At 54.9% G+C, this 11,622-nt stretch overlaps 1 protein-coding gene across 1 annotated transcript; it reads left to right on the top strand.

Moving 5' to 3' along the window:
• Positions 1–210: 210 nt before the first annotated feature.
• Positions 211–9,588, top strand: SMIM38 (small integral membrane protein 38). Its single transcript, XM_074371561.1, has 3 exons — positions 211–3,828; positions 5,447–6,472; positions 8,305–9,588. The coding sequence occupies exon 2, from the start codon at positions 6,037–6,039 to the stop codon at positions 6,190–6,192; it is 156 nt and encodes a 51-aa protein (XP_074227662.1). The 5' UTR covers positions 211–3,828; positions 5,447–6,036; the 3' UTR covers positions 6,193–6,472; positions 8,305–9,588.
• The last annotated feature ends 2,034 nt before the right edge of the window (positions 9,589–11,622 follow it).

The raw sequence follows: 11,622 nt of genomic DNA, 5'->3' as shown, positions 1-11,622 counted from the left end.
TGGACACGAGCCCCTCGGGTGGCTGTGAGAGTGTGGTACTTCTGAGGTGACAGGGGACCCTCCCTGTGGCAATGAGGCACTTTCTGTGGCTCAGTGCAACTTCAAGAGCCCATGAGTGTTACTGCGTCCCACGCCTGCTGCCCTCCAGCCTGCCCTGAGGGACACACACACGTCAAAAAGTCACTTTGTGTGCGCACAGTGGGCCTCACAAGTGTCTTCTCTTCCTTGTCCCACATCATTTCCCTCCGATTTTTATTTAGAAATCGAGAGAGAGAATCTAGGCCAGGTCATGCTTGGGAAACCGCTGAGATTTTTCTCCCTTCTACTCAGTGCATATCTTTTACCTTAAAAAAAATTTAAAACCATTAGGTCATCTTCCCCCACCCCCCCTTCCTTTTTTTATTTCTGGGAAAATCTTCATTTTGTGTGTTTCTCAAGGCATCTTGCCGTCTGTCTCAGAGGAGACCGGATCACTTCCTCCCAGTGGCTCTCAAAATTCCTGCTGGTTTTATCTCTTGCAAATGCCTTAGTGCTGCAAAGCAAATTCCGCCTCCCTCTGTCTCTCCACTGGCCTCTCCATGAAAAAGAAAGGGCCCCCGGCTCTCGGTGAGGTCTTTCGGCAACCCAGATACATCCCCCTACCCCGCACCCGCCCCTTCAAAGGTGCCTCCTCCGCGCAGGCACCAGCCTCTCTGCCTGTTAACTCTTTCAAAGAGCGTTTGTCGGTGTGTGAAAGCTGTCTGGGTTCATTGATAAAAAAAGGTATTGTTTTGGGGGCTGCTGAATGTGTTAATGAGTAGTAGCAGGCAGTCCTCAGTGTCTGCAAAGGTCTGTGGTTACCTCTCACCTACTTGTCGCCTTAAAAGGCGAACTGATGTCTGGGGAGCGACGCCCCCACCCCCTTCCCAACCAGCACACCCTCCATGGAACAGGCTGGCAGGCAGGATGCTAATTCTCCCCAAACCCCAAAGAGTTAAGTCCCAGTGGTTAATATTCCTCTCTTTGGCCCCCTTGTCCCGTATTCTAATGTATGAACTCCCGCATTCAGATGTGAGCAAGCCACATGTGCTTCTGGGGGCTTGCTGACAGCTTGCCTCCCCTGGGTGACATGGCTGGTCTCTGCTGAAATGTTGGTAGAAACACAATTTTATAAACACTTAAGGCTCACCTCGACGTGAGCCTCTATGGGGCCAGGCATGTATTTGCAACTCACGTTCCAAGAGAGGTTCACTTTGTCCCTTCCCGTCCGGGGATTCTCAGTCCGAGGTGAGAAAAACGAAGCAAGGATATTAAGAATTCTGACAAGGTAGACTGAATAAATTGTGTTTTCTTTGTGAGCCTTAATCCGGTGTTGTATTGGCTTCTCGGACATGGCTAATTTATTTGGAATTTCATTCTGTTCCTGACAGCGTCCTTGACTAGCTGTTTGATCACCCCGAGCAAAGTTACATACCAGCTTTCAACTGCTGGAAGGGCAGGGGCGTGAGTTTTCTCAAGTGCGTTCTCCCGGCCGGCTTTATGCTCGCAGGAGGACGTTGCAAACGGCTGGGGCCGCCGTCCCTTGTTAGGGAGAAAACCCGGCCAGCGCAGGGGTCTCCCTCAATGAGGAAACGTTCCACTTTCCCCCACTCGTCCCACTGTTTGGGATTTTAATCTGCTTTTGTGTCGCAGGAAGAAAGAAGATTAATTTTCACCCGTCTGTGAGGAGGGAGCGTTTCAGTGGAGACCCGGTTTGAAATGCTGCTTCTGTTAATTTCAGCACTACCTCCCCCCTCCGCCCCCTCCACGCCGCCAGCAGGGTTTTGAGATGCAAAATTCTCAAGGGAAGAGGTAAATCGCCCCAGACCTTCTTAGGGTGCTAACTCCGGGGTCTCCATCAAGCCTTGGGCCTCCAGCATCTTGCGGTCCATTTTGGTGGAGACATGAGTTGACACTCACTCATTTATACGTGTTTGCTCTTTCTTTCTTTCTTCCTTTCTTCCAACAGCAAGTGTGTCTTGCTTTTGCCAAAAGAAAAAAAATTGACAGTGATTTTCAAGAAGCCTCCAGCCTGTCTGAGACTCTCACTCTCAGCACAGTTACAGATGGCGGTTTTACAGCGTGGGCAGAATTCGGTCTCATGGAAACACGGGCTCCTTTCACCGGGCTTCTTGACGTCGACCCCTGAACGTGGTCCTGCTGGATGCCTTCCAGGTGTGGGACCTGTGCTCAGCCTTGTTTGGTGTGGTGCGCGTTTGCGTGCTGGCAACACAGACAAGATTTCAGAGGGCACGAGTGCTGTGATGAACGTAGGAAACGAAAGTAACCAGCCAAACGCCAGGGTGAGAGGCTGGCCGGTACCTGGACGTGAGAATTCAGCTTGCTCACCGGGCCCTGCCTTCGAGTCAGGGAAGTCCACTGGGTCTTGGTGACATTCGGGCAGGACTTTTACCTCCTGCAAAGCGCTCTGATCCTGGCCCTGCCTGCAGAACACGTGGGAGGGGCTGTGGTCCCCTTTCACGGATGAGGAAGGTGCGGCCCAGAGCACCGCCATTGACACCTCGATGGACACACAGCTTGTTTAGGGCAGCAACTTGAATGGGGCCTGGGGCTTGTTCCAGGGCCGTGACCCCAGCAAGAGCAGGTCCTGGGTGGGGACACGGCTGTCCTCCTCGGCCCTCCCCCAGGGACCTCACCTGTGGAAAGGGGTCACCTGCTGGACGTTTTGTTAGGAGGTGATGCTGGTTGCTGCCTCAGTGCTTGGGCATGGGGTGCGGGGAGACTCCCTGGCCCTTTACAGTGCTGAAAATAACCCAGGTCCCCTAGTCCGACCTCATCGACCCAGGGCGGGAGCCTCTGTATGCTGGGCTCTGCGAATCCTGGTAAACTGCAGCCCCCACCGACGGGGTGCTCGGATTGCCATGGGCTGCGTTCCCTGGGAAGGTGATTTAGAGCGCACCCTGGAGGAGGGGGAGTTGGAGGGGAGGGCAGGAGGAAGGAGGGGAGAAACCGAGAACAAGTGTGACTCTAGGCACAGTCCTGGGTCACTGTGCTTTTGAAGGAGCATTCTGGGTGCCGTGCGACCTTTGAGTTTGTCCCGACCCCCGGCAGGGGATTGAGCTTTCATCCCCTCACCCCATGATCGGTCCTTGCTGAAGGACAGCCTGGGGCAGACGGAAACCCCTGGGGACTCGGATTCTCTGCACAGGGGCGGCTCCTGCAGCCAAGGACAGCCTTGGAGAAAAGTCATATCAGGAGCAAAGGACTGTGGGAGCCGGAGGCAAGGTGCGCAGAGACAGGCGAAAGGGCCCCGGGGCTCGGGGGGGGGGGCCCTGGCGCCCCACCCCCGCCGCCACTGCTAATTGTGGGGCGATGAGCATTTCCTCCCCACTGACAGGGGCGCTCTTGGCACCCACTCCACGGGAGACTGTGGGCGTGCACGTTCATTACCACCTATGACCCTCCTCACGTGGGCGACAGCCACCTTAGCCGTCCGAGGTCCCTGCAACTGCATCAGGTGGGCCCTTCCAGGAGAAGGCGTCCCTGGGACAGCCGGACACTGTCCCAGGAAGGGGGCAATTCGCTTCCTCTCCTGAAGGGTGCACTGACCTTGGCCATCTGAGTAGGAAGGGGGAGGCCTCCATGACCCTGGACGCCACGTGACCGGGGCGATGTTGACTTTGTGTGTCTGATAGTGTGCTCACAAACAGAGACTTTTATCCAAGGCCACCTTGTCCCTGCTGCTGGGTCGTGGGCTGCAGGGTAGGAGGCTGAGGACGGGCCCTGCCGCAGCAAGCGCCCCTGCCCCGGGCGGCCCCAGGACGCCCCCCGGAGACGCTGGCCTCGCAGGTAAGTGAGACGCCGCGGAGCTGGCTGCTTCCCTTCCCTGAGCTTGGCTGCTCTCCTCTGGGCCTTCACGCCACGCGCAGGGGCGTTCTTGGGGAGAGGGGTCTTGGGTACGGTCCTGGGGACTTTCTGCAACATCCCGGAAGCCATTATCAAGTCGGCACATTCTGGGGGATGCTCTGATTACTGATGCCACGTTGGTCTCCCACGATCAGAATTACCATGTGTGATTGACGGGAGCGTCAAATCTCCACGCAGGGCAAATAAGCCCAGGGCTGAACGTTACCCGAGAGTCTATTCCACAAAAGCGCCAGATGCCTGGCCAGGGCCACCGGCTGGCCGCTCTCTCTGCCGACAGAGGCGGAAAGGAGTGTTTGCCCTCAGAGGCACGGCGTGCTTTAGAGACAGCCTTGGCCGGTCAGGGTGATGTCTGAGGTCCAGGGATGAGGGGCTTGAAGAGGGAGGCAGGTGGGGTCTCACTGTGGGTTTGGCCTGCAGCAGTGTCCACATGCTCACGGGGTCATCACTATGAGACCATGAGCGAGCGCCGTCCTCCCTCCACGCTGCCCACCTTGGGCTGGGCTCCCTGTCAAAGCCTTCGCATTCACTCCTTAGACAGAACCTTCCAGAAAGGCTGGGCGGGAGCACATTCTCATTTTGTAGGTAAAGGAGAAATTCAGGACCTGGCTCCACGTGGCCCACAGCCCTGGAGGCCCCGCAGCTTCCTCCCTGGCTCAGGACCTGGGGTGGACTGTTCCCCGGTGAGAACGCGGCTGGACCCAGCACCCGGCATGCAGGGGCTGGGCTGCCCACCCTCCGGCTCGCACCCCTTTGTGTCCTGGGACCAGGGCTTCGGGGTTGGAAGAGGGGCCCAGGCTGTCTCCTCATCTACGGAAAACTTGACTATGAAAGATCAGAGATGAACTTGGGGATGGATGGAGTCTGTGGAGGGGTGTGTGCCCTGGAGCGTGGCATACACACACATGCATGTGTCTGTGCTGTGTGTGTGTACACATGTGTTCTTGTGTGTGTATGTGTGTACATGGCAGGCAGAGAAAGGCAGGCGGACACTGTTATTTCAGAAGTGCTGTGGGGACATCTCTGAGGGCATCCTCTTTGGGGAGAGGAAGGCAGTCGCCGCTCCATGCCCGGGCACTGAGCTGGTCCTGTGTGACCATCATCCTTCAAAGCAGACGTTGTCACTTGCCTCCCTTTCCAATATGGATCGTGTCCCAAGGGGATGAGCCGATTGCTTGGTCACCAGTCGCTCAGAGAGTCTGTGATGGGACCCGGCTTGAGGCCGTGAGGGATGTGAGCAGACCACTGCAGGACTGACCCGTCCCGCCTGGCGTGGGTGTCGTCCAGGGCTCTTGGTGGGCCGGTGGCAGGGGAGGGGTGAGCTGGGGGTGGTCCTGGGCCCCAGCCCTTGCTGGGTATTAAGCAGGTTCTCCTCCTGGGCTGCCTCGTGGCAGCCTGCGCGGAACCCCACACTGCCGGGAGGTGTGGGCCTTTGAGATGCTGGCGGCCCCTGTGCTCATCAAGCTGTGCCTGGGGTCGCCTCTGGGCTCCGAGCGGGCTGATCTCACCTTCTATCCCCTCTCCACCCCTTTCTTTTGCACAGCTCCCGCCTGCCCTCCCGCTGGGCTCCCGGCCCCTCCCGCCGGGCCTGCTGCTGCTGCAGGGACCCCGGCCGCTGGACAGCGCCGGCCTCCAGAAGTGACAGCTAATTGGGGAGAGAAAGGGCCCGATTGTCTGGCGGGGCCGGAAGAGCCGGCGTGGGCGGCTGAAAGCGCCGGGAGAAGGTGGCCAGCTTCGCCCAGCAGCTGCCGCCGGGGACGTTTGGAGATTACGTCAGCGCTGGCGGCGGGGGGAGCCTCCCGCCCGGGCCCCTGACAATGCGGCCCTTGTCGGCCCCGAGAGCCGCTCGCTGGGGATGAATGGCGCGGGGCCTCTTCTTCAAGGAGGCTGCTCGGCGGCCCCGATCTGTCCTCTCCTGCCAGGGAGGCCCCTGGGTTGGGGCGTGGAGGGAACAGGATTGGTCCCTTAGAGAGGCTGCGGGCCTCGGAGACCCCCGGCTGGACTGAGCTCCCAGCCCAGGCTTCTGGCCACACGGCCAGCACTTGGCAGAGAGGGGTTGGGAGTCCTGGGCTTGGCCAGGCTTCCGACTGACAGCACCGTGTGGCTGCTGCTCTGGGGGTGTTCAGCCTTGGCATGGCCTCCTGGTTCGGGGGGAGCATGGCCCCCGACCCGCTCATGGTCCTGCTGGTCATCATTCTGCTGGCACGCTTCATTCTGTGGTCCTGCCTCGTGACATACATTGATTATAAACTGGCCCGGCGGCAGCCCCGCAAACCCAAGGAGGACTAGGGCCTCTGTTGGCCAGTGTCCTCCAGCTCCGGGTACCAGAAGGCCATCCCTCCAGGAGGGTGCTGTCCCAGAGCTGTCCTGTCCTGGGGCTGTGGGTGGGTGCGGGGAGGTGGGCACAAGGCATGTACACCACCCCCCACATCACACCCACAAGGTGGAGATGGACCTGCCCCACCTGGACTGCCCAGAGGTGTCCTGGTCGCATTCCGTGCCCCATGTCGGGGGAGAGAGGGCCCACCCCTGCCTTCCTGTCCACCAGGTTTTGAGATCCCCTGTCGAAGTGAGTGATCCTGGGGGTGGGTCTTGCGCTAAGACTTTCTCTGCTTCCAATTCGTTATAAATACTTTTGCTGGAAGAGGTGGGGGTGAACTGGGGGGTTGGGTGGGGGAGCGGCAAGGACAGATGAGACCACAAGACAGCCCTGCCATCAAAAGCCACCCCCGACTCGGTCTCCTGCAGCTACAGGAGTAAGCACAGACAGCACCTTGGTTTCCCCAGAGCAGACCCTGGGAGGGTCTCAAGACAGATTGTGACTTTGAGTCCAAGTCCAGCTCTGGTTGATCTCTTTCCCCATCTCTTAAACGGGTGCGATAGTCCCTGCCCCCTCCTTCAGGAGGTCAGCAGGAGGGTCAGGTAAGGGGTCAGGTGGGCCACCCTTTGCCCCCTGAAATCTGCAAACTGCCAGACATGTGGAGGACAATTCAGTGGAGGACAATTCAGTGGAGAAGTCACGGGACCCGGGGCCCTCTGTTCCTTTGTGGCTGAGACACGCCTAAGACAGACTGGCAGCTGGGGTAACTTGACTGGAGCCCACGATTCCAGTGCCCCTGTGCCTGCCTCCCGCCCACCAGACTTAAGAGGAAGCATGTGGTGGCTTGGTGCCTCTCAACCTTGTGGTAGATTTGAATCACTGGGAAATTTTGGCAACTCCAATGGCCAAGCCCCTTAGACCGAGAATCATCGGCTGATTCAAGATGTTCCCGTGAATTTCGAAAGGACTTGGGTCAGCGTGGAGTCTTAGGTGGCCGTTAGGGAGCTGGAGTTGCTGAGCTGGGTGAGCAGGCACTCGGGCCCCCTCAGCTGGGAGCCACCCACTTTGCAGCGTCCTGGCAGAAGGGGCCACAGGTGTGAGCCAGCGATGCGGCACTGCTGTTTCCATGGGAACCTTTGAACTCACCCGTGCAGAGAATACTCACCTGTTTTGCTTCTGAAGGACCTGCCATGTTCAAGAGAAGCACAGGGTTTGGGCAGCCGGTCAGCTGGAGCAATGACCTGGGGGGGGCCTGACAACCAGAGAGAGATTTGATGGTGAGGTGTCTGGGGGTGATCTGCAGAGGACTTGCATGAGGGTCTCTTCTTACTGATGCCCACCTGGAGAGCCGGCATAGGGTGGGTTGCTGTGCACTGGCTGGTTTGTCTGGGCCTGCTGGGCGGCTGGCCTCCGGGCAGTTGGGTTCGCCTGTGGCCGAGCAGAGCTCGGGTTCGGCTGTGCGAGGACAGCTGGCCACGAGGTGGCTGAGGGCTCCGATCGCAGGGTCAGGGAGCGGCGTTCTCATTCTCTTCAGGGAAAATGCCATCCAAATTCTTTAAACTGATCACGTATGATTTTGCTGATTTCTCTAAGGAAGAGGAATCACACTTACTGTCACGATCGTGTTCTGAGGGAGGGAGGGGGCCAGGCTTTCTGGTGTGCCCAGTACTGGCTGGTTTTAAAGCTGAAAGTCCCAAGGCCTGAGACACCCCTCCATCCTGGGCAAAGCAGCCCCTCGTATGGAGGGAAAAGTCAGACATTCACGTGATATGCTGGATTCTGGCCCGTTGCTGACTGTGTGTGACCTGCGTGTAGCCTGCATGTGACCCGTGTGTTCACGTGGGCAGACAGAACGACACCTCCACACACACATGTGGTTTACCACTTGGTTCGTGGGCTGGAATCCTGGGGCTGGAACTGGGGAGGGCACACGCTCTTCTGTTGGGGTTGATGGCAGAGGGGATGGGGCTTAAGGCAGCTGCCAATCTGGAACCACTGAAGAAGACAGGGGTCTGCCAACATTATTTGAACTCCTTTCCAGCTACACTGGCCAATGCGTTTCTTTTTTTCTTTTCTTTAAGCTGGTTTATGTTGGCCTCTGTCACTTGCAACTGAATTTCATCAGAATTTCATGAGAATTGCTCCTCAGAGTACAAGCCCTCTGCATCCACGTGTCAGCCACCCACAGCCTCGTGACGTGTACCTGGCGCAGCACAGGTGCTCCAGCCACTGTGGCCGAGGGGATGCGAGGTGGTGCCCTGGCCCATAACGGCAGCAAGTGTATTCAGTCACATAATGGATACGTAGACACACCATGGTTAAACAAGAGAAATTTTTTCTTTTTTTTCCCCCAAAAGCAAGAAGTCTGGCATTTGACATTCTCAGGTTGTAGGATATCATCAAGGACCTAGACCCTTCCATGTATCTGCTCTGCCATCCTTAGCATGTAGCTTTGGTCTTTATGGTTACAAGAAGGCTGCAGCTACTCCAGGCATCTTGAGCAAGTTCCAGGCAGGAAGAAAGGGAGAGGTATCTACATCAGGGAAGCAAAGTTTCCCAGAAACCCTTAGTTTTACAAGTTATGAACTAAAACTATGTCACATGGCATCCTTAGATCCTGAGAAATGGTTCCTCGGCCGTTCTTTGTAATCGCAGTCTTTACACAGGACGCTATTCTGGATATTTGGGTATCTTCTGTGGCCCCTTTGTGTGCCAGCTCTGCCCTTGTCTGCTGTTCAGGAATAGCGGCTGTGCCCAGCTGTCCTTAGCAGCCCCACCTTGGAATCAGGGGCTGGAGCTTCTCAGGGCTCCTTGGGGGCTCCTAAAATTTTGTTCCAAAAGAAAGTCTAAGGAAGAAAAAGACCTGTTCCTTCTTAAAGAAGCATGGAGATGTTCCTTTCCTCACAGCTGGCAGCAACAGCCTGCAGCACACATGAGGTAGGCAGCGAATAGCTGAGGGGTAACTGAGCAACAGTGACGGTCAGGAGACGGGTAAACCGAAGGGCAGTGGCAGTCATTAACCCAGTGAGCGTCACTGAGAGCTCGTAACCTCACAGTGTGGGAGGCAGGGTGGATACAATATTGAAAGCAGTGCCTGCCCTTCAGGTAGCTTGCGGTCTGAGAGGCAAGTAGTGGGCAGAGACTAGAAACAGATATTAGACCTCCTCTAGGGGCACAAGGCTGTTAGCCAGTCAAAACGTGGCCAGTGCAAATTGAGATATGCTGTAAGTACAAAACATACACCAGATTTTGAAGGCATGGCACAGAAAATAGTGTAAAATCTAATCAACAATGGCTTTCTATTGACTATATATTGAAATGAGAACATTTTGGATACCTCTGGTTAAATAAAATCTTAAAATTAATCTCACCCGTTTCTTTCAATAGGTTCTAGTGTGGCTACTGGAAAATTTTAAATTACATATGTAGCTTGCATTATTTGTATATTGCACAGCACTGCGCCAGACTTTCATGATGTAGTGAAGGTGTCAGGGTAGGCGAGTGCACTGTGTGTTACAGGAGTACAGGAAGGAGCTTCCTGGAGTAGGTTCTTAGGCGGTAATGTCAATACTGCACACCGGAACCTGAGATACAGCTAAAGCAGTCTGCTAGGGAAAAGTCATAGCCTTAAACGCCTTTATTAATAAATAAGAAAGATTAAGACTTGAATTAAGCATATGACTCAATACATTTAAGAAGGAGCAATAGAACAAAGCTAAAAAAACGGAAGCAGACGTACAGACGAGAGGAAATTAACATGTCAGCAGTGATAGAATTAACAGATGCATCCAAGCCCCGGATTTCTTTCTTCTTCTTTTTTTTTAAATTGTCTTAAATACACATGACATAAAATGTTCCATCTTAACCATTTTTAGGTGCACAGACCAGTGGTTTTTTGAGGGGGAAAAAACCCAGCAATAAGAGGGACAGTGTTCACCAACCCAATCGAGACAAAGGGAGAAGAACACACACACACAGGGAAAACGTCTGTGGGGAAATGACCACAGAGATGAGGAAAGTCAGCTCCCAGGAAACAGGTTCTGGTGAAGGGGAAGGGTTTTGAGGGTTTGAAAGCATAGGGAACACAGTTCATAAAAACTGACCTCAAAAGAGACATAAAATCTGCACAAATGGATCACCCCAGGAGAAGCAAGAAGCTGTCCAGGCCTAGCATCCTTTAAAAAGTGCCCAGAGTGGACCAGGAGCTTCAACGCGACTTAAACTGCCCTAGCGCATAAAAGAGGGGCAGTTCCCAGTGCTTCTCACGTAGTAAACACAGCCCCAATACCAACACCCGCCAAAGCTGGCGCAGAAAGAGAAAACACACACCAGCGCCGCTTAGGAATACTGGTAGAAAAACCCAAAACCACTGCATGAAGCGTCACATGAGAGAGACTAAACATGGTGACCAAGGGGAGCGGGTTTCAGAAATGCAAGGACATCGCTGGAACATTAGACAGTCAGTTAATATAATTTCCCATATTAATAGCTCCAAAGAGGAAAAAAATGGATAACTTCGTTAGCTCTATTTCCAAAGGCATTTGGATAAAATTCATAACCAATCTCAACAAAACCCTGAATAAAACAGAAATAGGTAATGTACTGATGTCTCTTTAACGTGAAAAAATAGCTCTCTTGAAATAATTTATTTTCTTTGTTGGGGAGGTAGTTAGGTTTACTTACTTATGTTTAGAGGAGGTGCTGGGGATTGAACCCAGAACCTTGTGTGCGCTAAGCACGTGCTCCACCACTTGAGTTATACCCTCCCCCCAAAACACTTCTCTCTTAAGAGGAATGTTAACATCACGATCAATCGTGAAACACCAGCAGCGTCTCTGTCCCAGCCCGGAGTCGGGAGGAGGAGGCTCACGACTGTCTGAATTTATTCTGGAGACGTAGCCAGCACACTTAGCAAGAGGCAGAAATTAGAGGTATGAGCCCTGGGAAGGAGAGGGCGCATCATTATTTATATTGAGATGGATGATGGAGAATCAACTGAAAACGACTGACTACAGAACTCAGGAAAGCAGGTGGGTCCGGATCAATACGTAGAAACCACACAGCAATTTCTCAGGAGATGTGATGGCACGGAAGACCCCGCGTATTACAGCAAAGTGCGGAGTAGGACACCCGGAGCAAACTCCACGACGTGTGAGCGGCTGCGGGCGGTCGAGTCATTTCCTTTTGTCTGTTCTGCCATCCCCTTGGTGCTCTGGGCGAGATTTATTGTGGGCACGAGACCCTGGCGGTGTGGGAGCTGGTGGAGACACCCACACGAGGTCGGCCGTGGGGAAGGAAGGTGGCCGGGGCAGAGGAGGGTCAAACTTGACCTTCAAGGACAAACCCCACCATTTCCACCTCCCTCGCTTCCTACCTTGCTTCCGGGTGACCTGCAGGAG

The sequence above is a fragment of the Camelus bactrianus genome, chromosome 10 (genome assembly GCF_048773025.1).
Source record: "Camelus bactrianus isolate YW-2024 breed Bactrian camel chromosome 10, ASM4877302v1, whole genome shotgun sequence".
Classification (NCBI taxonomy): domain Eukaryota; kingdom Metazoa; phylum Chordata; class Mammalia; order Artiodactyla; family Camelidae; genus Camelus; species Camelus bactrianus.
Note: the sequence above shows the minus strand (reverse complement) of the source record. Positions and strands in the feature narration are given on the sequence as shown.